At 42.1% G+C, this 27,478-nt stretch overlaps 2 protein-coding genes across 2 annotated transcripts; one reads left to right on the top strand and one right to left on the bottom strand.

Moving 5' to 3' along the window:
- Positions 1 to 308: 308 nt before the first annotated feature.
- Positions 309 to 20,441, bottom strand: kdr (kinase insert domain receptor (a type III receptor tyrosine kinase)). The gene is made up of 30 exons (XM_071539025.1): positions 20,180 to 20,441; positions 19,006 to 19,099; positions 18,704 to 18,906; positions 14,998 to 15,119; positions 14,068 to 14,236; positions 13,405 to 13,544; positions 12,409 to 12,574; positions 11,422 to 11,545; positions 11,035 to 11,204; positions 10,698 to 10,854; positions 9,149 to 9,269; positions 8,865 to 8,976; positions 8,416 to 8,760; positions 7,768 to 7,914; positions 7,547 to 7,678; positions 6,329 to 6,435; positions 5,713 to 5,848; positions 5,260 to 5,364; positions 4,901 to 5,014; positions 4,377 to 4,465; positions 3,900 to 4,062; positions 3,260 to 3,351; positions 2,995 to 3,117; positions 2,777 to 2,888; positions 2,579 to 2,678; positions 2,374 to 2,479; positions 1,703 to 1,845; positions 1,508 to 1,592; positions 1,336 to 1,418; positions 309 to 1,138 (listed from the first exon to the last, which is right to left on the bottom strand). Exons 1-30 carry the CDS (start codon positions 20,244 to 20,246, stop codon positions 922 to 924), a joined length of 4,044 nt encoding a protein of 1,347 aa, XP_071395126.1. The 5' UTR covers positions 20,247 to 20,441; the 3' UTR covers positions 309 to 921.
- A 4,124-nt stretch (positions 20,442 to 24,565) lies between these two features.
- Positions 24,566 to 26,852, top strand: srd5a3 (steroid 5 alpha-reductase 3). Its single transcript, XM_071539071.1, has 5 exons — positions 24,566 to 24,807; positions 25,000 to 25,151; positions 25,246 to 25,437; positions 25,514 to 25,639; positions 26,049 to 26,852. Exons 1-5 carry the CDS (start codon positions 24,584 to 24,586, stop codon positions 26,306 to 26,308), a joined length of 954 nt encoding a protein of 317 aa, XP_071395172.1. The 5' UTR covers positions 24,566 to 24,583; the 3' UTR covers positions 26,309 to 26,852.
- Positions 26,853 to 27,478: the final 626 nt, after the last annotated feature.

Below are 27,478 nucleotides of genomic sequence, written 5' to 3'. Positions count from 1 at the left end.
TGAGAAGGTATTGTTTTCTTTGGGGCAGTAAGACACAGAGAAAGGAAATGAGAGGTGTAACATACAAAGATACACACACACAAACGGCAAAAGAGGGAGAGAGATAAATACACATACACAGAGAGAGAGAGAGAGAACTAAGTTTATCTCTGTCTGTTACAGAGGGTGTCACATCCAGCAACAACAAATGATTGGATTGAACATTCAATGATATTGACTATTGGAGACTCCTAAATTGATATGCTGTATCAAACAAAAGCTGTTAAATCTTGAAAAAGCAATGCACAGGAAACCTCTTAATCTGTGAGTATACTGTATTTATTTTATAAAACTAGTTACATTTATTGCAGGTTTAGTCGATACGCCTTCAATAAAATACGGTAAGTCATATGAATAAAGGAACTGTACAAATAAGGATCAAGAAATATCATTCAAATCGATCTGAGAGAACAGCTTCTTTACCAAACCTTCAAACATGTGCCACAAGTGACCAAAAAAAAAAAAACGAATGGAAAAAAGAAAGAAAACATTTGCTAATTCAATTATCTAAAATTCCACTTGCCATTTCCTGCAATAGAGGAAGTGGGTGGATTGCCTCTCAGGAAGAAGGCGTGTCCGCCTGTCTAGGCTTCCCAGACCTTCCACTTGCTGTGTAAACATGATAGCGTTCCACTGGCTGTCCAGAGAGAGCTGCTCTTACAAAGATCAATTATCTTGTGCATACAACCTTCATGTTTCCCATTGAATTATTAAGTTATCTCTTGTGAAAATATCTCAACATCACAATGAACAAAGCTCTATTGCATGTGATGTTGTTGCTCCTAAAAAGGTAATACCTGCGGAAGGCAAACAAACTTCTGTACAGTGAAAAGACTCGGGGGTGGAAGGCTTACAGGAGAGAGGTACTGGGGAGGATGGGGGTCAGACAGGTGGCGTGCTGTAGCGGACCTCAACACTGAACTTGTCGGCTGTCTTGGGCAACGGAGGCTTCTTCAGCATATTGTGCTTCATGATGACCTCCTCGTTAGCGTAGATCGGGGTGTCTGTGTCGTCGGAGTGGTATCCCGACTGGTATCCGCTCGTCTGATTGGACGACTCCGAGGCCAGAGACTCCTTGCTCTTACAACGCAGCAGTTGGCTGAGGAGAGAAAAAGGGAATGGGGACATTTGGAATGAAAATTGATATTGAGAATGTCTTTTAGAACTATAAAGCTACAAAAGCAAGAAATGAAAGATTCCCAAGTGGTTATTATGTGAGTAAAGGGTTGGCAAAAATGTATGTGGGTTATGCTATACTACTATAATATGGGTTATATACAGGTGCGCAGTCCTCACCTGAAGTTGGGTGTTCGTGGCTGATGATCCAGACCCTTCATCTCCTCTGGTGATAGACCCATGCCACTGTCTGTGTGACCCTCCTGTAGGAATCCCATGAAGGGAATAAATACGCTATGCTTTGTATGATGGGGAGGGACATTGTGTGTTTGTGGATTTCAGTGACACTCACCATGACGCTGCTGTGCTCCACCGGGATGTCCTCAAAAGTCTTAACACTAAGCGGCCGACTGCACCTTTCACTCTGTTGGGTCAGCCTGCAGGAGGAAGAGAGTAAAGGTCAATAGATGAGATTCACCGGTGAGTGCTGAAACAGTCGGAGTAGATAGCTAGAGTGTAGAGTGAGAGGTGAAAGCATCATGCTGACCCAAGGGGCGGTGCGTTGTCATAGTGGAGCTGCGCCTCCAGGATTTCCCCACTTTGGGGCCTGTTGTAGGGGTTCAAGGTGACAGGACTCACTGGGGATTCCTGCACCTCGCCTGCTGTCAGAGGTATGTAGTCTTTCCCATCCTAGAGACCAACATAGTTATTAGCTTCTCCACCCCAAAATAAAACACAAAAAAGACATTATCTCAAATTCAGACCATCTTTGCCAACATTAAAGGAAAAACCACCCTCCACCCTCAGATACTCTTGCACTGTCACTTATCATCAATCTGTGATGTTCAAAGCACTCCAGGAGTTATTCTGTGATAAAGTGCTGTAATTTACTTTCCCTCAACCTGCCTCATCTACTTCTACTTCAGCTAATGATTTCCTACATTTCCCAGAATGACGTTCAACAAACCCCAGAGAATGGGCGTGAACTTGTTCCATTCAGCTGTGGGTTGATGTTTTAGTTTTCTGCAATCAAACTCCATTGCAGCTGCGCTGGAAATATCTTAACATGATGTCACATCATCAACATTTGGCCAATTGGGACCAGAAATGCATGGTACTGCAATAGCTGTTGTTGAATAGTGTTTTGGGTGGATTTTTCCTTTAACAAGAACTGGTGTTGGATAGAAGCAATAGGCATTTGTTTTAGCATAAACAGACCTGTTGAGCGCTGGCCTGTAGAAGGTTCCCCAGATGTTCTACCAGCTCTGTGAACGTTGGTCTGTCTGTGGGACGATCCAGCCAGCAGTCCAACATGGTCTGGTATCTATGAAGAAAAGTAATTTGGGTCACAGTAAGACAGTGGATCAAAGACCATTTCTGTGGTGTGCTATATGTTACTGCGTCATGTCAACTTTCCACTCACATCTCAGTGGTGGCGTAGTCTGGCGCTCTCATCCTGGTACCTTCCTTAAGCCTCCTGCAGAAAGATTCATCGATACAAACGCCTGGATAGGGAGAAGCCCCTATAGGAGAGAGGACAGTGGTTGGATTGTGGGTACTACAGAGTGGTCATTAATGTCCGATGTTACTTTGCGCTAGTGATTATTACTACTAGGCTTACCCAGGGAGAAGATCTCCCAGAGAAGTACTCCAAAGGACCAAACATCACTCTGGGTGGTGTACACCCGGTCAAAGATGGTCTCAGGAGCCATCCACTTCAGAGGGAGACGCGCCTGTAGCAATGATAAAAGGTTAATACACATTTTATTATATAGGAATCTGCTTTACAGCCCTTAGTAGCACCATCTGAAGTCTACATGTCAGTTTAAGGTGACTCACGTCTCCCTTGCGGACATAGTCGGGGTCTTTGTAGACGTCTCTAGCCAGGCCGAAGTCGCAGATCTTCACCACATTGTTCTCTGACAGGAGGATGTTTCTGGCTGCTAGATCTCTGTGGATACACTATAGAGCACACAGAAATAGAAGAGTCAGCACTCACATGCAGCAACAGCCTTCATTTGACAGACAATCATTATCCTCAGTTTTGAGGATAATGTAGATTTCCAGGTAATTGTGTTGTGTACAGTAGGTGTAGGAGCTTCACCTTGCGAGAGGACAGAAACTCCATGCCTTTGGCCACCTGGAAGCTGTAGCTGATCAGGTCCTCCATGGTCAGATGGTCATAGTCTGAGCTCTCTGTGGTCACATGATGCATTTCAATACTTCAATACTTGAACATTCACACAATATTATAGATATAGATGTTATACACTACCAGTCAAAAGTTTGGACACACCTGATTGAATGTACTATGTTTTTCATTATCTTAAAGCCATTTTGATCTAAAGGCTTATGCTTAAATGCTTAAAAATGTTGTTTTAGTCAAATATAAATCGTGAAGTTGATGCCTATGTATGAATTTCTTTCCAAAGCCTTTGCCTTTCCATCAAGGCAAAGGGTGGCTACTTAGAAGAATCTAAAATATAAGATTGCTTTCATTTGTTTAACACTTTTGGTCACTGCATAATTCCATTTGTGTTCATAGTTTTGATGTCTTTACTATTATTCTAAAATGTGGAATATAGTAAAATTAAAGAAAAATGTGGTGTGCCCAAATTTTTTACTGGTAGTCTAGATAGATAAATTAGACAGGAGAGCAATGGCAGACATCAATGATGTATACATAAGAAATGAGCTGGGAGCAAAGCTGAAAACTGTGCGTCATCCTGATTTGTTTTCCGTACCTTCCTGGCTGTCCAGGTTGCTGACTGAAGCCTCATCTCCCAGTCTGGAGCAGACAGCTGTCCCTGTGCAGATGTCCAGCTGGGCGATCTTCCCCAGACCCAGATCCCCTTCAGTCACATCCTCCTCTACCTGCACCCACTCCTGGCCACCCACACGCTTCCTCTGTTGCCATGGAGGAACAGGGATGTCAGTTAAGAAGACGAGGACAGAAAAGTTGTAATCATAATAACATTTTTATTCATGATGTATGTTATTGTTGATAGGCACTACGATTTCGTCAGTCTTGTATAAGAGGCTGAAACCATACAGCTGACATCTGTGGGAAAAGTTGAGTAATCTCCAAAACAGTAATGGAGTGTATTGCTGTGTAATGGTGTGATCAGTGGTGCGACTGTGTGCAGTCGTCTGGGGCGAGTGTAACCACATCAGAGGCTGGCTGCGCTTCACTGGCTACATGGGGGTTACACATCATTTACCTTGAAGGGGCTGTACTCTCCACGCTTGCCCTTCAAGTAGCTGGAGAGGTTTCCGTGTTTACAATACTCTACAATCACCATCAACGGCCCTGAGCAGAGAGGGAAGAGCAAAGGGGTTACGGATCAAAGTAAGAACGGTCAACAACTCAGAACTGAACATTACAGGGCCGCAGAATACATCTAGAGGCTGTTCGAATGAGAAATGTGAGGCGGAGAGAGGAAGAGAGGAGAATAAATACCAGCCGCCCCAAGTGAACATAGCTAACTTTGTGTTTGAAGCAGATATGTAATTAGGTCAGGGAACACTCGTTAAATTCCATCACTAGCTCTCATAAAGAAGACAATTACTCAGGAACGCTATGTGCTCACGACACAAAATGGGGACAAAGTAAATGGGCCCGTCTCACTGACACAAAATCAAGGGTTGAGGCAGAAAACAAACCGATGTAGTTACAAGTATGATGTATCTATGATTTATGCATGATTTATGGATGATGATATATGTCTTCTGTATGACGACTCACCCCCTGGCTTAGTACAGGCTCCCAGCAGGTTGACTACATTGAGATGGTGGCCGATGTGGATGAGGATTTTCAGCTCTGACATCAAGGCACGGTACTCACTAGATGTGGCACCCTCTGAAACAGACAGAGATAAACTTAAAAACCTAGTTCTCTGTGTATGTGTATGTTTGTGTGTGTGTCTACACTACCAGACAAAAGTTTAACTTTATTTTTACTATTTTCCACATTTTAGAATAATAGTAAAGCCATCAAAACTATGAAATAACAAATGGAATTTGGAATAACAGTTATAATATACATGCAACTACTGTAGTTGCATGTATGTGTTTAGAGAAACAGAAACAAGACAGAATACTAACCCTTGAGCATCTTGACTGCGACAGTAGTACATGTGGTGGCTTTCTCAATGCCAAAGGCGGCTGCCTCTACCACTTGACCAAATGCTCCTCGTCCCAATGGGTCGCCTTTGAGACAGAACATTAGTAATCAATATAAAGCTCAGGTTTCACCTCCTCGCAACCAATAACATCATTGCCAATATTTTTGTCTCAGATTTAAGTGTATTGTATGTAAACTCTGTGTCCATTCTAACGTAATGTGATATGATACTTTATTGATCCATTTAGGGAAATTCTCTTCCTTGCCCAAGGAGGTCAGAGGTCAGGGTCAGCTATACAACAGGGATTCAACATCTCATTCAAGGACATTTCAGCAGGGCAGATGCTTGCTGACATGGCTGAACAGTCTACCACCCTGCTGCCCATTCCGTGTATTTCATAAGATTCGTATCAGCAATCTTTTTGACACCTCACCTAGCTTCAGCCGGTCCCGAGGGAACTCCCACTTGTTAGCATCATAAGTGAGCCTTTCGCACTGCTCATCCATGGGCATGTCCTCTGAGTCCAGGATCATGGACAGGTAGCCTGTCTTCAGGTCACCACCATTTGGCTGAAACAGAGAGAGAGACAGAGTATGAGAGACAAAGAGAGATCTGATGTGTGAATTAATGACATGCATGTGTCTCGATGGCAGTGCTCTCCTTTCCCTACAATGTAACTGTATATGAGTTTTTCCAGTGACTCCGGTGCCCCTTGGGTAAAAGGGGCCACGTCAGTGTTGTGGGTGTACGTGACTTATGAGAGCAGAAAGTAGCCCTGTTGTTCCTGGATACAAAGGAGCCCGGCCAGAGAGAGCCAGGCCAGTCAGCTCTAATCAGTCATACACAGATTCAGTGTGTGCACTTGTGTTGGTGCGTGCATGCGCGTGTGCATGCTTGCTTAAAGAGTGTGTGTGTGTGTGTGTGTGTGTGTGTGTGTGTGTGTGTGTTAATTGTTATTTTTTAATTCATTATAACCTCCTCTGTGTGTGACTGCTGGGAAAAAACAAGGAAGGAAAAGCATGGCAAAGGGAGGATGAGGAAGTTCTTACTCTCTTTCTTCCGCGGATGACAAAGACGATCAGTAACCAGAAAAACATGGCAATGACCACTGACCCAATAGGAACAATCAGCTCTACATTGGTCTTTTCCTCTGCACCTAGAATAAGCACAATAATATAATTTGCAAGAGTTATTCACAGCCCACTTTTGTCTTCGGCCTGTAGAATTATGAAAGTATCAAAGAATTAGATTATTCAACTGATACAAATGGGGCACATTCTTTAGGAAAAACTTGGAATAGTCACACTGAAATGTGGAATATAATGTTCAGTGACGTGCCTTGGCAGCACTCCACACACAGCTCAGACAGGTTTGTCTTTGGCGTGTGTATTGTATATCTGTGTGTCTGTGTTTGGGTTGGAGGAAGGAGGCATTTGGAATTTGGACTGCAAGCAGACTGATATTTTATCTAGTCATAACAAATGTTCACAAGTCAGCAAGAATAAGTGCTGCCAAAGCCAACTTGGAAAAGGGCTGTCACACGCTACAGATCCTTACACCCTGCCCATTAGTTAGAAAGGACCGTCTCTCCCTCCTCTCTCCTTTCTGACATTCTAACACACTCCAGTTTTGACTCCCTCAGTTCTTCCCCCATATGCGGGGAGCTCCTCGTTAGAGCAGGATCTGTCCTCTGCCCTCCCTTGTTAGCAGGGCTGGCTGGCGCCTGAGTAGCCTGGGAGCTAACGGGGGGACAGGCTGGTGGCGGGGAACAGGTCACGTAGGCCTCGGTTCCAGTTAGCACATTTGTTTGTTTGTCGCTGTGTCTCTGTGTTCAGTACAGAAAAGGGCGGAGAGGAGAGCGAGGCTGGAGCTGGGGCTGGGGCAGGGCCGGCCTTTGTCCTGCCGTCTCCTCATTGTTTTGGATTTAGAAACTCCCAGGAGGATGTGTGCTAACAGGGCCAACTTCCTGCCACGCGGAAGTTAAGTTATTCTTACACTTCATCTTTGATATCAGAAATGTCGTATGTGTGATGTGAATCAGGGAAACCTTGAGGCCAGATATAAATACATGGTCTTTGTAAAATTGCGCGTGTATACTGAGAGGTTAAAGGTAAACTCTTTTGGGTAAAATAATGGCTATACTATATTCTTTATAATACCAGCAGGAAAGATTACATCATTCTACACTACAGCATTTCAGTTGAATAATTAGTAGCATTTCCTGCTTGGCACAAATATCTAGTTTTACAGTACAGGCAGAGGCTGACCTTCAGTAGTCAGAAAGGCCTGTGAGGCGTCACAGCCGCGGCTGTTACAGGCAGTGCAGATGTACAGACCACTGTCCTCCTTCTTGACTCGCTGAATCGTCAAATTCCGGTTAAGATGGCTCAGAATCACACCTGCAAAAACCCACATTATAATTTAGCAGCTGTCCCAGAGTACCAACTTATGAAGTGAATCGATTTTCAGTGGAAAGCCACGCACTCACCTGAGCCCTGCAGCACTGTGTGGTTGTTTTTGGTCCACACCACAGTTGGGCTGGGCGTACCAGCAACATCACAGACGAGAGTGGTCGTTGCACTCACGTTTACCTTTTGGTCAGTTAAATTATTCAGGATCCTTGCTGCTTCAAGACCTAAAATAGTAGTGCAGAGTCAAACGTTATTCATTTCAAAAACACTGCAAAAATATCCAAGTCATTTAGTATTAAGTCTTAAAAACTTATTTCTCTTAAAACAAGTAAAAAAATCTGTCACACTGGGATGATTTTACTTGTTTCCAATGCAAATCATCTTGCTTCAAGAATTTTCTTCAATCAAATGTTCCACTCTTGATTGAGTTATCTGCCATATTCTGCCTTGTTTCAAGATGCTGACACTTATTTCTAGAAAATTCCTGAAACAAGCAGAATTAGCTCGCCCAACAGGCAGAATTTTCTTACTTGTAGAAAGAAAAATAGGATGAATATGACACTAAATGACCTCTTAAGGTGAACACCTGTGAGATGTATGTCCTGTATAATCAAAGAATTGATTTTGGCAGAGCGAATAATTCCTTTCTAGGTTCTGAGAGGCGTCATTACAGTCGACAAAGTTAACGAGAAGAGTGAGAATTTCTTCTCCAGCTGTGGTTGTACCTCTGAGAGAGAGGTGGCGCAGCAGGCAGGTCCTGTCCCCAGTTTTGATGTTCTCCACCTGACAGGCATACAGACCCTCATCCTGACGGGACGCATTGGGCAGCGACAGCTCCAGGGCCACATTGGCGCCCTGCAGGCCAGACAGCACAGCCTGAGGCAGAGGGCGCTGGGGCAGGGACAGGGAGCGGCAGGGCTGCACCAGCGGCACCTGCTCAGAGTCTGAGATGTTGGACAAACGGAACCAGGCGAGGTTCCCATAGATCAGCCTGTCCGCCTTACACCTCAAAACCACATGGTCCTCCTCCAGGGGCTCACTGGACGGAGACACACTCAGCTCAAGGCCACCTGAGAGGGTACAGATGAACACACAAGCAAGAATGAGAATTGTATAATAAAAATTGCCATGCAGTAATGATCAGAAAAAAGAAAAAGGAGAGTATGGTGCTTACGTGTCACATGGAAAAGGATGATGCGTGAATCCTCTCCTGCTTTGTTGGCAGCCAAGCATCGGTAGAGGCTGTGGACCTGAGCTTTCTGAATCTTCAAAGAACTCACAGTTTTCTATGGAAACGCATTTACCTTGTTAATCATTATTATTAATTTAACTTTAATTTAAACACAGTTCAACAAAAAACACAGAATAACTGCTAGGTAATCTTTTGGATTATCATAGAGGTGAGATTGGGTTATGTTCTGTGTGTAGGTGGTTGTGTTGTGGTCAAGAGGAATTCACCTTTTGTGCATGATCAGTATCAGTGATAATTCGGTCAATAGGGTTCTGACCAGTGCTATTGCTGATGTCTCTCCATTTAGTACACTCCTCCAGCCTGACCTCAGACTTCATCAACCCTGACCTGTCGAACAAAGATAAACACAATCCAGATAAAACATCACAAACCTCTTAATGTGATACTTTATTCATCCCTGTAAGGCAATTCTTCTTCCCCTTTCCCCTTCCTGTAGCTGGACACTTCAGTTGACACATGTTACTGTAGGTGCAATACCACACTACTGCAGTACTCTCTGACTCACACATACACATAAAGCGGAAAGAATATTTTTGCTGGGTTATGCAATTTATTTATTTTGAGTTGGAGGGGGGGTCATGTCCACACACACACACACACACAGACACACACACACACAGTCTTACTTATGTCACTTTTGGGGTATTTACATAGACTTACATTCATTTCCTGGAGACTTACCCTAACCATAACCATAACCACTACTTGCCTAAACCTAACTCTTACCCTAACCTTAACCACTGACCCAAAAATCAGCTTTTTACCAATTGGGGACACAGCTTTTGTCCCCAATTGCACAAGCCGTCCCCAATCAACTGGTCTTAAGTCTGGTTTGTGTCCCTGAAAGTGACTTAAGACATACCCACACACACACACACACACACACACACGCACACATTGAGTGCTGTCAATCCAGATTACAACAGTAAAGATAGAAACACTTCTGTAGAATACAACCTACAGGATGATTGAGGGAACACAATGCATGAAGGAAAAGCAAAGAGAATGTAGATAGTGTATAATTGGGTGCATGATAATGAGGGCAGGAAGGCATACAAGCAGAGAGGCAGCTCTGACAGGAAGAAGCCCTTTTTGATAGAGAGCACAACCAGAACAACAGGAAACATAGTGCAGGACTGAGGAAGTGCTCTGATGTGCAGGCTGGAGATAAGACTCCGCTGATGGTCTGCTCTGGTCAAAGCCTGCCCCCTTTCTATCAACAATCTTCAAATCACTGCATACCTGAGGAGGTTGTTGTGTAATCAATGTTGCCAAGGCCTCCTATATGCCCCAATCCTTGTAATGCATTCACAGTGCATAACACAGCAGAATCAGGGAGGCAAGCATAGTGCATGTGCTAAGAATATCTGATCATACACATGGAGAGGTATTTAGCAATCGTAGTCTGAATGTGAATAATTGATGTTTTCCAAAAAATGGACAATGTGAAGAACATGAATCACATCCGCTGATCTGCATCGGGTCACAGTTCGCTCTCATTGTCTCTTCTAGTGTTTTTATCAACATCACGAAAGCTGCAATTCCTCCACTAAATCAACAACCTGTTGACAATGAGTGTCTGAGAAGCATGTGAACACTGTATACACAGAGGGAGGTTCTCTCTCTCTCTTTCTCTTTCTCTTTCTCTCTCTCTCTCTCTCTCTCTCTCTCTATCTCTCTCTCTCTCATACACACACACACACACACACACACACACACACATACACACACACATACTGAAGAAAGGTGACTTACTGGAAGGCATCTGGACAGTCCTCTTTGGACATCCACTGCCACTGGATATGTGCAGGTGTGGGGATTCCACGGGCGGTGCACCTTAGGGTGGGGCTGCTGTCGTACGTGAATACATCAGTGTCCATAGCCACCTCCTTCTCAATGATGTGGGGAGGCACTGCAGGAGAAGACATCAAGAGTTAAACAAGGTGGGTGCTTGCTGTCATAGGGTGCTTACAGATGAAGGAGGGTCTCCCAACTCACTACACCACCCAGCTGCCCTAATGTTGACCAGCAGGGTCAGGGAGCTCAAGAAGGAACGGGAAAGAGGGAAAGGGAAAGAGCAGAGTATACTTGCCATTGACCAACAGTTGCAGAGAGCGTCTCTGTTCCTGCTTAGTATTCTTATTGGTTAAGACTACTGTGTAATTCCCTGCATCATTTTCTGTGACGCCACGGATCATGAGGGCATCGCTTCTCGGTCTTATTCTGTAATCATCCTTACGAAGTGGATGGCCATTCTTAAACCTGCACAAGACAGAGGAGAGTCATGTTATCAAATAATCCGTAATATATCTGGGGAATGACAGATTTTATTAAAAATCCAGTATCCATGTGAGAAGACCACAGTGGATAAGTCATTTCTGTGTTTGCCCGCACAAGAAGCTGCATGTTTATGTATGTTTAACAGTCAGATAAACTATTATTACTACTGCTGCAACTACTACTTCTACTGTGAACATACCATCGTACAATGGGCTCAGGGTAGGCTGAGTACCTGACAGGAATCAGGGACTCAGATGTTTGATCACCCACATTTATCTCCAAAACCTTCATCCACGGCTCCTTCATCTCAATGAAAGGCTTTTCTGGAAACAGGAGAAAAATCACAAAATACTCTTAGACACATAAACCATCTATATACATTATAGGTTTATGAGTTTTGGGGCCAAAGGTGATGTCTCACTCATTTACAGACTTGTCATTGCCCCCAAGAATATTGTTGACACCTGTGGTATGTCTTCAGTGTTTGCCCAATTACTGCAAGCAAAATAATACTAAACTACATAAACAGGACCATGTGGGTTTTTTCATTGGTTACATTTTTCCCATGTTTTTAGCTTAATTAACTGAAAGTTGATAGCAGATAAGGAGTTGGAGATAGTTTACTACTACTATTTACTAATCAGGTAGCCCTGGATGTGCAGGTATACTGTTTCCTACAGTGCTTTGAAGACTCACACGGCACATCCAGAGAAAAAAAAGAAAGAAGCCATGCTCATATTTATCAGAAAAAGAGGCCAAACTGAATGCAAGGTTTGTGCATTCACTGGTTATGGAAAAATAGGCAAAAACACATGGCATGAGGCATGAGTGAATGCAGCATGCAAAGCATTTAAAGACTGGAGCAACTTCTTGCGGTCCTGCTAACAGCTACAGTCAGATTGAACCACAATTGTCAAACATTGCAACGTCCTCCACGTCTGTATGTGAGTGAAACACTGTATATAGGTCCAAGAATCTCTAACCTATCCTTTAAAGAAAGTAAAATCATCGTTATTAAGGCATGACATATTCCATGGAAGGGACCCAGTTCAAATAAACAAAATATTCAGGGTTTCAGGAAGGGAGGAAAATGTTTGTCAGAATGTCTCAAGAATGATTTACTCAACATAGCCACCAAACGAACTGTGTACTGTGTGCTATTACAGTATTTTTTCTGTGTACCTACCATAAACCTTAAGAAATGCGGAGGTGCTTTTGTCCATCTGACCGCTAGACGCTGTGCAGGTATATTCTCCGGTGTGATTGACAGTCACATTCTTCACTATGAGTGTGTTGGACAGTACTAGAGAGTTCCACAGCTTCGTCTTGTGGGAGGTCGTGTTCACTGAAGTCTGACAGAAGGAGAGACGTGTGAGGAATGCATTGTATATTTATCTGTTTAAAAAAAAGTACAATTCATAGCTCATTTGGACACTTAATAGTAATTGTGAAAAGTATGAGGGGCCAAGATCTACTGCAGTGATTCTCAACCTTTTTCATATCAAGGACCCCTTATTTAGTCCACATTAGAGCCACAGACCCCATTTGATGAGATTTTGTCTCTCTGACCCAAGTCTGGGAATATTTTTTATTGTTAGATATGATTTTGTCCAGAATTCCATGACTATCTGTATTGTAGGTAGAGAGATAACAGTGAAACTATGATCAAACTAGTCATTTTTCTACATTCTTTAATTGTGTTAACTTCTTGTAAATGAAATAATGAAGTTTAACAATTCATCAATTTGCTGGGGACCCCCTGGAACCCCCTCAAGGACCCCTGGTGGTCCCCGGACCTCACATTGAGAACCACTGATCTACTGAATAGAACAGAGTATGACAGTATTTCATTAAAAAAAGAAAGAAAATACATTGGCTTTAGTCCACCAAGCTGATTTCTGTTATGTAAGCAACAGAGTCTACGCAACCAGAACATGAAAGAACACATCTGGTCAACTTTGCACTTTGACCTGGTGCGGAGATAAGTTGAAGGATTCCTGAAAGCAGGAAGAGAGGAATATTTGCAAGGAGAAAAGGAAGTGAGAGATTGGTGAGAGATGGTATTTCTGGTATCTCTGCCCTGAATTTACAGTATTACGTCTAAATGGTTTGTTTCACTATCAGATAAACATCAGTGGCATCTTTCATAGAAGGATATAACATAACAGGCTTGGGCACTGACCAGGGCCTGACCAGAGTGCGTCCAGTTGAATTCAATCGCCACATTGAGCTCGGTTTTGGCGGTGCAGCTGAACACCAGCCGCTCCCCCACAGACAGCCTCGCTTGCGTGGGGGTCAGGGTGAGGTCATGGATCTTGTATCCTGCGGAAAAGGGAGGGAAGACACGGCAAGTGAGTCGACGGCCTATTGTTCTCATGAGACTACAGACTCTCTCTCTCTCTCTCTCCCTCCTTTTCTCTCTCACTCGCTCAGTAACTCTCTTACTTACTCTCTCTTGCTCTCTCTCTCTTGCTCTCTCTCCCTCTCCATCAATTTTTTTCAATTTTCAATTTCATCTCGCTTTATTGGCATGACTTGTAAATACATTTGTGTTGCCAAAGCATATAGAGGGGAAAATAATAGATACAGAAAAAGAATGGTAATAACAATAACATCCGGTAATGACAATAAAAGAAAAGTATTAAGTGACAATAAAAAATAAAATCTGATCAAATGATTAAATACACAAATCTATTTCTCTCTCTTAGACACACACACTCACAAAATGAAGGATCCAGACATGGTCCTTCTATACTATGTAGACACACATTCAGTTCACACACACACACACACACACTACAGTCTCTGTTAGATATCGACTAACATAAATCCTTTTCCGCCTTACCAACAACAGCAACAATGTAGAGAGGGGACTTGAACGTCTCATTGCCTATCTGAGTCTGGCAGAACACAACTCCGGCGTAGCTGATCAGATGACTGGGAACAGTGAAGCCCGTCTTCGCATCCCACAGAGAATCCTTCCCATCTGGATACAGTTCCTTCTTTGGATAATTCTGACAGACACAGAAAATTAGAAATGTGTCATATAATTGGGTCTCATGTTTCAATTTTTACTTGTCAACTCTTTATTTTTTAGATTTATTTTTTAGGCTTTATTGATAGAGACAGTGTTAGAGAGAGACAGGAAGGTATGGGAGAGAGAGAGGGGAGGAGATGCAGGAAATGAACGCAGGCTGGATTCGAACCTGGGTCGCTGCGGGAAGGACTGAGCCTTATGGTACAGAATGTTTTTGTTTTTTTAATGAGCAGCCTGTATCTGACTTACTATTGATTGCATTACTATTCAAAATACCACATTAGGTAAAAGAGCTCAGTAAGACTGTTATGAACTGTAATGCCAACACTAGTTACTGACAATAATACTCCTAAGTATGTATATTTCAGTATGTTAGCTTGTGGTTGTTTGAGCAGCCAAACTCCCATTGAACTGAATGACACATTTTTTTCCAAAACCCTTTGAGTTAAATGACATATTACATAAACGCCCTTTATTCGTTGAAATTATAACTGTTGTGCCCAAAGGGTGGAGGTAGCCCAAGTGGGAAATGGAAACTCAATTGGTAAAGTAAATTTTCCCCGTCTCTTATGAGACAATGAAACCTTTTATGTTCAAAACCAAAGTTGTTATCTGCTGGTATGCCTTTCATCCTGCAAAATCTTTCTGATTATGCAATATGTCACTATTGTCAAGTTAGCTTAATAAAGGAGAATGTTAAGGGAACAGAAATACAATTTCGACACAATTCTTCCTTACAGTGTGGAGCGTAACGTTGAGATTCTCCAAGGTCCCACGGCACGGTATGACCACCCACTCTCCTTCACTGATAAACACCACTTCATATTCTTTCTCAGATGGCACAAATGGCACCTTGTAATCTAAAATTAAAAACACATGTAAGTTATAAGACAGTAATTACATGAAATCAACACAACACCACATGATAACACAAGACACACAACACAACACAGCACAACAAACACAACACAACACAACACAACACAGCACACAACACAACACAACACAGCACAATAAACACAACACAACACAACACAACAAACAGCACACAAAACAACACAGCACAATAAACAAAACACAACAAACAGCACACAACACAACAAACACAATACAACACAAACAGCACAGCACAACAAACACAACACAACAAACACAGCACACAACACAACACAACACAACACAACACAACACAACACAACACAACAAACACAACACAACACAACACAACACAACAAACACAACACAGCACAACAAACACAGCACACAACACAGCACACAACACAGCACAACAAACACAGCACACAACACAGCACAACAAACACAACACAACAAACACAGCACACAACACAGCACAACAAACACAGCACACAACACAACACAACACAACAAACACAGCACACAACACAACACAACAAACACAACACAGCACAACAAACACAGCACACAACACAACACAACACAACAAACACCGCACACAACACAACACACACAACACAACAAACACAGCACACAACACAAGACACACAACACAACACAGCACAACAAACACAACACAACAAACACAGCACACAACACAACACAACAAACACAGCACACAACACAACACAACACAACAAACACAACACAACACAACACAACACAACACAACACAACACAACACAACACAACACAACACAACACAACAAACACAACACAGCACAACAAACACAGCACACAACACAGCACAACAAACACAGCACACAACACAGCACAACAAACACAGCACACAACACAGCACAACAAACACAACACAACAAACACAGCACAACAAACACAACACAACAAACACAGCACACAACACAGCACAACAAACACAGCACACAACACAACACAACAAACACAACACAGCACAACAAACACAGCACACAACACAGCACAACAAACACAGCACACAACACAACACAACACAACAAACACAGCACACAACACAACACAACAAACACAACACAGCACAACAAACACAGCACACAACACAACACAACACAACAAACACCGCACACAACACAACACACACAACACAACAAACACAGCACACAACACAAGACACACAACACAACACAGCACAACAAACACAACACAACACAACACAGCACAATAAACACAACACAACACAACAAACACAACACAACACAACACAGCACAATAAACACAACACAGCACAACAAACACAACACAACACAACACAGCACAATAAACACAACACAACACAACAAACACAACACAACACAACACAGCACAATAAACACAACAAAGAACAACAAACACAACACAACAAACACCGCACACAACACAACACACACAACACAACAAACACAGCACAGCACACAACACAACACAACAAACACAACACAACACAACACAACACAACACAACAAACACAGCACACAACACAATGCAACACACAACACAACACAGCATAACCCAACACAACACAGCACAACAAACACAACAACACAACAAACACAACAAACACAGCACACAACACAACACAACAAACACAGCACAGCACGCAACACAATGCAACACACAACATAACACAACAAAACACAACACAACACAACACAACAAACACAACACAACACAACACAACACAACACAACACAACACAACAAACACAACACAACACAACACAACACAACACAACAAACACAACACAACACAACAAACACAGCACAACACAACAAACACAACACAACACAACAAACACCGCACACAACACAACACACACAACACAAGAAACACAGCACACAACACAAGAAACACAGCACACAACACAACAAACACAGCACACAACACAACACAACAAACACTGCACACAACACAACACAACAACCACAACACACAACACAACACAACAACCACAACACACACAACACAACAACCACAACACAACACAAGAAACACAGCATAGCATAGCACACAACACAATGCAACACACAACAAAGCACAACACAACACAACAAACACAATACAGCACAGCACAGCACACAACACAACACAACACAACAAACACAACAAACACAACACAACACAACAAAACACAACACAACACAACACAACAAACACAACACAACACAACACAACAAACACAACACAACACAGCATAACACGACACAACACAACACAGCACAACACAACACAACACAACACAACAAAACACAACACAACACAACACAACACAACACAACACAACAAACACAACACAACATAGCACAACACAACACAACAAACACAATACAGCACACAACACAATGCAACACACAACACAACACAACACAACACAGCACAGCACATAACACAACAAACACAACAAAACACAACAAACACAGCCCAACACAACAAACACAACACAACACAACAAACACAACATGACACAACACAACACAACACAGCATAGCACAGCACAGCACACAACACAACACACCCCAACACAACAAACACAACACAACACAACAAACACAACACAACACAGAACAACACAACACAACACAACACAACACAACACAACAAACAACACAGCACAACAAACACAACACGCACAACACAACACAGCATAGCACAGCACAGAACACAACCCAACACAACAAACACAACACAACACAACACACGCACAACACAACACAACATAACACAACACAACACAACACAACACACGCACAACACAACACAACACAACACAACACAACACAACACAACAAACACAATACAGCACAGCACATAACACAATGCAACACACAATGCAACACACATTGTGCAACACAACACAATGCAACACACAGCACAGCAACAAAACACAACAAACACAACACAACACAACACACACAAAACAACACAACACAACACAACACACACAACACAACACAACACACACAACACAACACAACACACAACACAACACAACACACACAACACAACACGGTCTGTCACAGCAGTGATTCTCAAAGTGGAGGAACAGTGAAATGGGGAATAGTGTCATTTCAGTATAATCTAATTCACTACAAATTATCCTAATTACAGAATGTATAAGAATGACAACTCTAATCATAGGTTTCACTCTCACTACTAAACAATCTTCCCACATGCAGTCTGCTCGGACAAAATCAAATGGGGGTCTGTGGCCTAATGTGTCTGTCTGTGAGTCTGTGGCATGGAACCACTGTGTTATAGGATCTTTCTCTGCATGTGTCCATAATTGCTTGATTATACTGTAATATTTCTCACTGTTTTGTGCCTATGTGCCAAAGCAAAACTGCTACTATGTAATGGATGTTTTTCTAGGTCTAACACAACACATCACAACAAAACGCAGCACCACCATGCAGCTACACACTAAGGCTTCTGGGATATAACTGAAAACACCCCAGATGCTTTTGTCACGCCAAAGAAAGGTTAAGATGTGCTATACCATGGACAAACACAAAGACAGCTGCTGAGGTCTTGCCATCCTCAACCTCTAGGTCTTTGTAGGAACACTGATACTGTCCCGTTTCATTGGCAGTCGCATTGGAGATCCGTAGTGTTGTGCAGAAGAGTCCCGATCCGCTGCAGTCAACTGTGGAGAAGCGACTGCTTGTAGAAGGAGTGGTCCACCTCAGGTACTGCCGACCACTGCCAGATCAACAAAAAAAGAATTATATACTGTATGTATAGATGGATGGTTGGATGGATGGATGAAATGTATTGAGGTATTGTATTTAGATATTTCACCTGCAGGTGAGCTCCAGGTTGTCAGATTTATTCATCCTCTGGATGCCATGGATGTTCAGCGTTGGGGGATCAGGCATAAATCGCAGTTCTATGGCTGGAAGAATCATCAACAGAAGTCAAACACCCTAAAGACTGACTGAATGCAACAAACACAATCAACAGTGATGACATTAGTCAATGTATGGCCCTGACAAATGTCACTTCCATAGAGGGTTCAGAGGTCAGATCACTATTGTCTCCCAAACACACAGCATGGTCTTTTAATGGAAATCAAATCAATTCAACAGCACAAATCCTACTACCAAGATCCCTGCAATGATAGAAACTGTAAGTGAAATATGTTAGGTTGGCAAAAAAAAAAACAGTTATTGCTTCTCAAAGTATCAAGCATGGAAAGTGGAGTCAGGGATGAATGTTTTGTAACTGGCTCTCTGGCTACTCTGGGCCATTTTTCCACTGCTGCAGCAAATGGCGGAGCTGTGTCAAAACAGGAAGCTGGGGAAGATGGGCCGGGTCAGGCTCAATAGCCCGGCACTGTATCGCCTAGGTGGGGTTCCTGTTTCTGAGGATACAGGCCCGGAGCCCACCGCCTCCCTGTGAGGCCCCACCGCATATAGTCTATGGAAAAGCTGAACATGTCATGCTGAACAATGAAGTGTTTAAAGACACCATTAAATAATGTGTCTTGGTTTAACTTAATATATACTAATCCTTTATGTTATACTACAGCAAATTTAGGATTATGAAATAGTTGTCACTACTCAAGCCTTGGGCACTGATTTCAAATGGGCACTGATTTCTTTTATCTTCTCATATATTCCCCTGTGCAAAAGAGAACAGAAATTCTTTACTATTATACTGTTCAAATTTAACCTAATGCACATAGTACTTATTTTGTTTTTCATAAACAACAAATGTATTCATCATGCTCTGGCTGAATTGCCAAAGCAAATATAATTGATCCATCAAAGCCACAGTTGAAAACTACATGAAAGTAGTACAAGTGTAGTAGTAGCAGTAGTAGTAGTAGGCTAGTGTAGAGAATATCTGATAGTCTACACGAAGAATGAGTTTTCATGGAAGACAGTGGGCTACACATCTGAATCTATTATTCAACTTAAGAGTTTAGCTATATGACATAGTTTATTTGTAAGTAATTATTTTATTCTCTCACCAACGACACAACTGATTTCCAAAATAATGCCAAGGAGTGGAATGACGGAGATTGCCTTAGCCATCATCCGACAAAAGAGGTGGTCAGTCCCCACATGAACATCCAATAAAAACGTTCCCTCCAGCAATAATCCTACACGCTCATTACTTGTCCATTGAGCAGCGGTGCTTTATATTCCCTTCAACGATTAGTCTATGAAAGTTACAGCCGCGCCACAAAATTAGAAAAAACTTCCCAAGGAGAAATACTAAAGCCGCGTCAGTCCGCCGGTGATCTGCAGCGTGTAAAGTGTCGCTCTGGTCCCCATTGAGCTGAAGGTGCTGCTGAGGAAGGATGGAGAGCGCAGCAGGGAGGAGCGTCACTCTATCGCAGTCAAAACAGTAAACTTTGACCAAAGAGTTGTGAAGAAAAACACAAGTTCTAACTAGTTTGTTTGTTTTAAATGTCCTATTTCCAAACTTCCAATCACATCTGTCCTTTCAGCACACTAACTGATCCTGCCGGTCTGCGTTGAAAAGTGTGAAGCACTTTGTAACATTTGTTTTCTAAAAGTGCTATATAAATTAAGTATTATTATTATAACAGATGTAGGCTACTCACTGGCCTATAGTCAAAATTAATAGTTTCATTTCAAAAATGAGACATCCACCATTTGAAAACATTGACACCTCCTCTAACAAAATGATGGCTTACTGTAAAGTCCACTATGAGTTAGGAGTCATCATAAGACCTTTACTTACAAAACAGAATGATATGTGATTTTGAAATACCGACAGATGAAATTTAGGAACCATTTTTTTTCCCCAAAATGGATAAATGGAGTTTTGGAATTAAACCATTCAAATGTATTTGATGCAGTTTTCTGAATCTGAAAAAAAACTGTATTTTTTGTATTCATTGAGCACTTCCTTAAATGAAAATGAACAAAGTCAACCTCAAAACTTAAGAAGGCAGTGTTTTGTTTACAAGGTCCCAAATGGAAAATCCAGTGTGGTCCAATCACTGACACAAAGTGTGCTTTCATTATCATTTTTTTCACAGGCAAAGACTGACTTTTATTCTGGACATGACGGATGCAGTGTTTCAGCTGGAGAGGAGCTGCCTTGGGTTTTGATGTTGGCATGGGTTCTGGAGGGTTTGGGGAGACGGGGTTGAATGTTATGTGCTATCTCCACATGTTTCCTGTCCTGGTCACTTCTACAGGGACTCTCTGCCCACTAAACCGCCTACCCTCCTCCAAACCTACGCTTCCTGCAGGGCACTCTGATACCAACTGCGTGTTTGGAAAAGCTGGAAACAGAAACATTTTCCATTTTTCTATCTGCTTTGTTTTCCAGATTCACAACATGGAGTGATTGCTTTGAACTCTGGCCCACTCAAAGACAAAGAGCAACATAAAAACAGATTAAAAAAAAAAAGGATTTGGGACAAAGAATGAGGAGAAAAGAATAGGCAGGAACATTTCTGAAGTGGGACCTTTAACAAAAGAGAAAGCATAGTTGCGTAGAAGATAATTATCCTTTTTGTTTATGAGGTGTGTGTAACTTTGGGTCTTTAACAGTAAAAAAAATGTCTGACGTCTGCTAGATATTTGCACCACACTTTTAGCCTAATCTTTACAGCAGGGTTTCTCAAAGGTGACAAAAACAGGAGGAAGAATGCAGGAATTAAAAAAAAATGTCCCATTACTGATAGATACAAGAAAGCACAGTCGCAAAGCATAAACCACGACTGATTGAGTGTGATAAAAGACAGGAGTTCTGGTATATCAGCTGCTCTTTAATCAGAATATGTGATCTGACACCAGATCAGCAACTCTATATCCGCGCTCCTATTTTGAAAATACATTGCTGTAGGTAGCTATTTGATCTCATAGAGTATGCATTAAAATGAGACTGCATAGCTGAAAATCTCCTAAATGAAGCCTACTCAAGACTCTTTACAAGTGAAAATCAGTGGATTGTATTAGTAGCGTTTGTGTTTATGCTCTGGGATCACAAGAGGGGTTTCAAATGTCAGTATCTCACTATTCAACACAGCATTGAATAGGCACAAAGCACTGGGGCATGGCTGAGAGGTAGAGAGAGAGAGAGAGAGAGAGATATTGAATGAGTTACTAGATGAGAGAGAGAGGGAGGGAGAGTATTTATGTGTATGTGTGTGTGTGTTGTGTGTGTGTGTGTGTGTGTGTGTGTGTGTGTGTGTGTGTGTGTCCACTGCAGTTACTATAATTTAAAGCAGCAAATCTCAGAGATAAGCATTCATCTGAATCCAATCAACAAAGGATCTCAAAACTCAGCTGTATGTTAATATATGACACAGTTGGGTAAAACTTAGCTTGCAAAGACCATGCACTTTTGCTATATTTGCATTCATTGCACTGATCATCATCTTTGTCACACCACTGTCACCTCTCCACCCAGACGAACACACACACACACACACCAATTGCACAGATACCAGCAATGTACTGCATAAATCAACAAACACTTGTGCGAGCTTGAACAGCCTGTATATCTGCTTACATGTGACAAGTTGATGGTTTACTACAAGCGATTATAAAACAGAAAATTACTGCATGTAAATATAGCAGATGACTTTACTACACATCATAGATGTATCCAGTGGTTTACAAGGTTTACCTAGAGAATGTCTATGAATAATCAACTTGGCTGAGGTTCCCTGAGCTTTCTGTTTTCCACCAATCAGGGTTTGCAGGCCGTTCACAGCTCACAGTTAACGAGAATACATCCAACTACAAAGGACAAAAGACACATTACAACAAGATAGCATGGAGCAAAGACAGATGGTAAGATACAGGGAAAGAGCATAGGCCTCTCAATCATATGCTCCACTGTGTAAGAAACAAAGGGGAGTGAGTACTCTTTCTCTCCTCTCTCTCTTTCTTTCTCTCTCATACATTTGTGCCACCAACCAATCCACCAACACCCTCTCTCCGGTATTTTGGATTTTATTTCTTTTCACTCTGACTGTGTCTGAATCTGTAGATACTCGTTTGGGTTTTCCCCCAAAGCTTATGTTATACTACTCTGTCTGTGGAACACAAATTGATTGCAAGAAGAAAATGATCTGCAACCTATGGGCCGGGCCGGGCCGGGGGCCTAATGAGGTTCCAGTTCTTGGCACAGTAAAGAAGAGAGGAGGGACGCAGGAGGACAGGGAGGGGAGGGAGGCAGGAAACAGTCCACATTTCCTCAGACAGGATACTGTGCTCCTCTAAGAGGCATCCTGGAATCAAATGCCTCAAAGGCGTTACTGTGTCTTCCACACAAACACACTACTTGCCTTTGACACATTACTGCATTGTATGCAGGGGAAACACTTAACCACAGAGGGACACATTTTTTCACATATAGATCACTTTTGAACAAAATGGCGAAAAGAAAGCTCAGAAAAAGTGGCCATGAGCGAACTGCGGAGGCTGTGAACTCAGTTTAATGTCACACTGACCTTCAGAACAATCTATGATAAACTGATGCAGATTTTGAATCCAGACTTAAACAATCAATCACACATATGCAATACACAATACACCGATGCACTCTAGTAATACACACTTTTGCCAGTGTCGATCGTTCTGCCCGGTGTCCTGCAGCGACCAAGCCAATTCTGTTGCAGAGAAAATGTAGGCAGAGGAAAGGTTATTTTGGTTGTATGTTTCGGTGGCAAGTATTTCAGGAAATGAAGTCATCTCAAATAGTGCAAAGTTAATCACTGACTCAAAACACCAACTGACATCACATCAATGATAACCCTAACAGGTTATAGCCTATTCTGCTGTTCAAAGTCAAAGTACATTTAAAGTACATACAAAGTCATGGGAAGCCTGCCAGGCATATACAGTAGGCCTTTTGTCAGACGGTTAGCAGTGTGGAGAGGCAACTGGTAACTGGTTATTACATAAAACATCAACCGACACAAGTAAAAATATACGCCTACATTCCCATTTCTCATTTTTTATGGCCAGGAAAAAGAGAGTAAACACAAAATGTTATCTACATAGTTAAAGAGTAATGCCCTTATCTGCTGAAATCAATTGCGACTAGTAGTCCATGCCTCTGTGTTTATGGTTTGCATGTGGGCACACTCCACTGGACATATTACATGGTTGAACAGATCAGGTGCTGCCATCTGCTGTAATCTAAAGCTGTCTACATTCCTATTTGAAAGCTCCTATTTTAACCCTAACCCTAACCCTAACCCAAGACATTACATCGTATGCATTTCACACGAACAACTGTTAATTCATCAAATGTTTACATTTAATGAACTAATTGGCATTTCCTGTCGCCACGTCTCACCCGGAACTTTTGCACGGACTGTTTTCCAACGGACCCTTTTCCATGTTGCACAAAACAATGTACACGAACGCCGAGCAGGAAAATGATCTGGAGCTCAATGGGATGGAGTGCAGTTGATGTTCTGTGGTTATTTCTGTCTTTATGTTTTCTTTCGGCTTTTTGTGTTCACAAAATCTCACTTCGCTTGCCGACAAGATGTGAAAAGTCTCACGTTCATCTGTTGTTCCAGGATCTTATTCGATACGGAAAAACTAAGCAAAACTTACAACGAGACAACCGGCTGCGCGTCTTTGATGTCCCAAAAAGGTGACTGTTAGTTTAGGACACAACCTGCAAACCTAGTAAAGGAACAATAAACGATGTAGTTAACAGAACTACGTAGTTTGATTTTGCTGCTCACCTCGCCCAAACCTTTAAAATCTCACGAAGGGATTGATTGATCGAGAAGTCATGATCATGATTTATTTATTATGCTGCTTTTGTTTTTGTCCCAATCAGATGGTTCTGGCACTTCTATGCAGTCTCTGTAGGCTGGAATGGTCTTCTCCTGCTCCTGTCCCTTAACTTTACATTACAGAATCAGCCGTACCCATCATGGTTGACTGGCATATTGGGATTTTTGACAGGAGTGCCAAGGTCTGACAGTCAAGGTAGGCTACACTCCCTCTGCTCCATGTTGGTGACGCTCATAACTTCCTATTCAATGCATGCTTTCCTGGTATCTGATGTTAGTCTTGCCTGTAGCTCCACAGGTGTCTCTGCTGCTGGTGCAGCTGCTGCTCTGGGTCCACTCCATCAGGAGGCTGTTGGAGTGTCTGCTCGTCAGTGTTTTCTCTGATGGAGCCATGCATATGGTCCAGTATGTTTTCGGCTTGGGATATTATGTCGTACTGGGGTTGACGGTCCTCTGCTCGGATCATCTAGGTGTTGGAAAAGGTGAGACTGAAATGAGTCCTCTCTGAATGTATCTGGTGGTTCTCTGTGGTGTTTATGTGTGTGCTGCTCTTTTCAGAGACTGGCACGCTCCTCTCCCAGCTGAACTGGTTGCATGTGGCCGGCAGTGCGCTTTTCATATGGGCCTCTCTGCTGCAGCACCGCTCCATCGTCCTGCTGGCCAGGCTGCGCACTGGAGATTCAGGTAAAGTTGTGCAGCTTGTCTCAGCTCAAATAAACACAGATACATACTAATCATGTGAACAGTAACATAAACCACTGCGGCAGAATAAAATGTTGCTAATATCACAATTCATTTTTCTGCCCTACGATAAGTATTGTCACATTTTCATATCACAATATATTGAATTTCAACATCCCATCCCATCCCTATGGTGAAGTACCAAGGGCTTGCTTTCTTTTTTTGACTTTGTTGGTCTGCTTATCTTTATTCTTTTGTGGATATGATTATTGCTTTGGCTCTGTTCCTTGACTTTTATTTTGCAACCTAACATGCTGAGCAAATAGCAAATATTCTATGTAACATTTGCACAATAAAGACAATAAAAAATAAATAAATACACCACTGCATGTATCATGTTGGTGTGTTGCAGGAGCAGTGGAGACGCTGGCTCACAGAGTGCCACAGGGAGGCTGGTTCCAGCTGGTGTCATGCCCCCATTACTTTGCTGAGCTGCTCATCTACGTCTCTCTGAGCTTGGTATTTGGAGGCCTTTCTCTCTCCTGGTGGCTTGTGGTCCTTTATGTGCTCTTCAACCAGGCGCTGGCCGCTCAGCTCTGCCATGAGTTTTACATCAGCAAATATGAATCATACCCAAGGGATCGCAATGCATTTATACCTTTTCTACTGTGACTTATTCCTGTTATTGGTGTCTCCGGTTATACATTCCTTAGTGGGAAAAGGCACGCTGCTAGCCAAATGTTAGAGAAATGGGCTTGTACCTGAAGGTACAGCAGCAAATCCCTGGACCAGCTAGGACATCTGTGTAAAACTCCCCCCTCCCTCAACATCTACTGTCAAGGTGCTCTTGACCAAGATACTTAACCCCCAAATGTTGCAGTGGAGCTGCTCAGCAGCCAGCAGTACAAGACTGATTGTACTCGATGGCTCCCAGGTGTGAAAGTGTGTACCTGCATGAATGTGAAGCACGCCGGTGCTGCACAAATGTGCATGCTCAGCAACACTCTTTCCGGGTTAAATATATGTTTAAAAGAGATTGGTCAGGAATTGCTGTGAGGATACAGGGAGGAAAGTAACTGCAAATATCTCATTCATACTGCAGAAAATCTCCATTCATTTTCCCCTCTGACAAATACATAAAAACTAACTGCATTAACTATAACATACCACGTTTGTTGTAATTAAATATTGCAATTACATTCAATAAAGGAAGATTGTCTGGAATACCTTTTGTGTTTAATTACTGTCTATATACTCTATAATAAAATTTTCTTTAAATTTCCCTATGGAGTCCTGACTGAGCTTTTAACGCAATCACCAGAGAGCTAAATAAAGTTAAATGTTGCGTTAATTGTAATGATATCCACAATATATGTATTGTTCCATGTTGAAATGTAACTGATGGAATTATATAATAATAATTATATAATCATATTTTAATTATATAATTTTTGTATTAAAATATGAATTGTAAAATAGTCAGATTATTCTAGAGTGGAGAAAGTTTATTGCAAATATTGAGTAGCCTAAGTACAGTTGCATTATAAAAGTGATAGGTTTACAGCAGTGACTGGATTGGACGAATCCCTTTTATCTTAAAATTAAATACCGGTACTGCTCAACTACTAGTAAAAACGGCTTATCATGTGATAACTTGACTGTTCATGTTTGTCCCTTGTTTTGCACGTCTTTCAAGCTTGACAACATTTTCCATGACATTTCTTATTGATAGTGAGACTAGCCAATCACTATAATATACAGTATATACGTCAGCGTATGAAATATACGTCATTCTTTCGACGGTCCAATCACTTCGCTGGTCTGCGCCTCATTGAGGAAGCA

The sequence above is a fragment of the Centroberyx affinis genome, unplaced genomic scaffold (genome assembly GCF_046629955.1).
Source record: "Centroberyx affinis isolate AG114_WGS23_722 - 3 ecotype Tasmania unplaced genomic scaffold, CSIRO-AGI_Caff_v1 ptg003390l_1, whole genome shotgun sequence".
Lineage (NCBI taxonomy): Eukaryota > Metazoa > Chordata > Actinopteri > Beryciformes > Berycidae > Centroberyx > Centroberyx affinis.
Note: the sequence above shows the minus strand (reverse complement) of the source record. Positions and strands in the feature narration are given on the sequence as shown.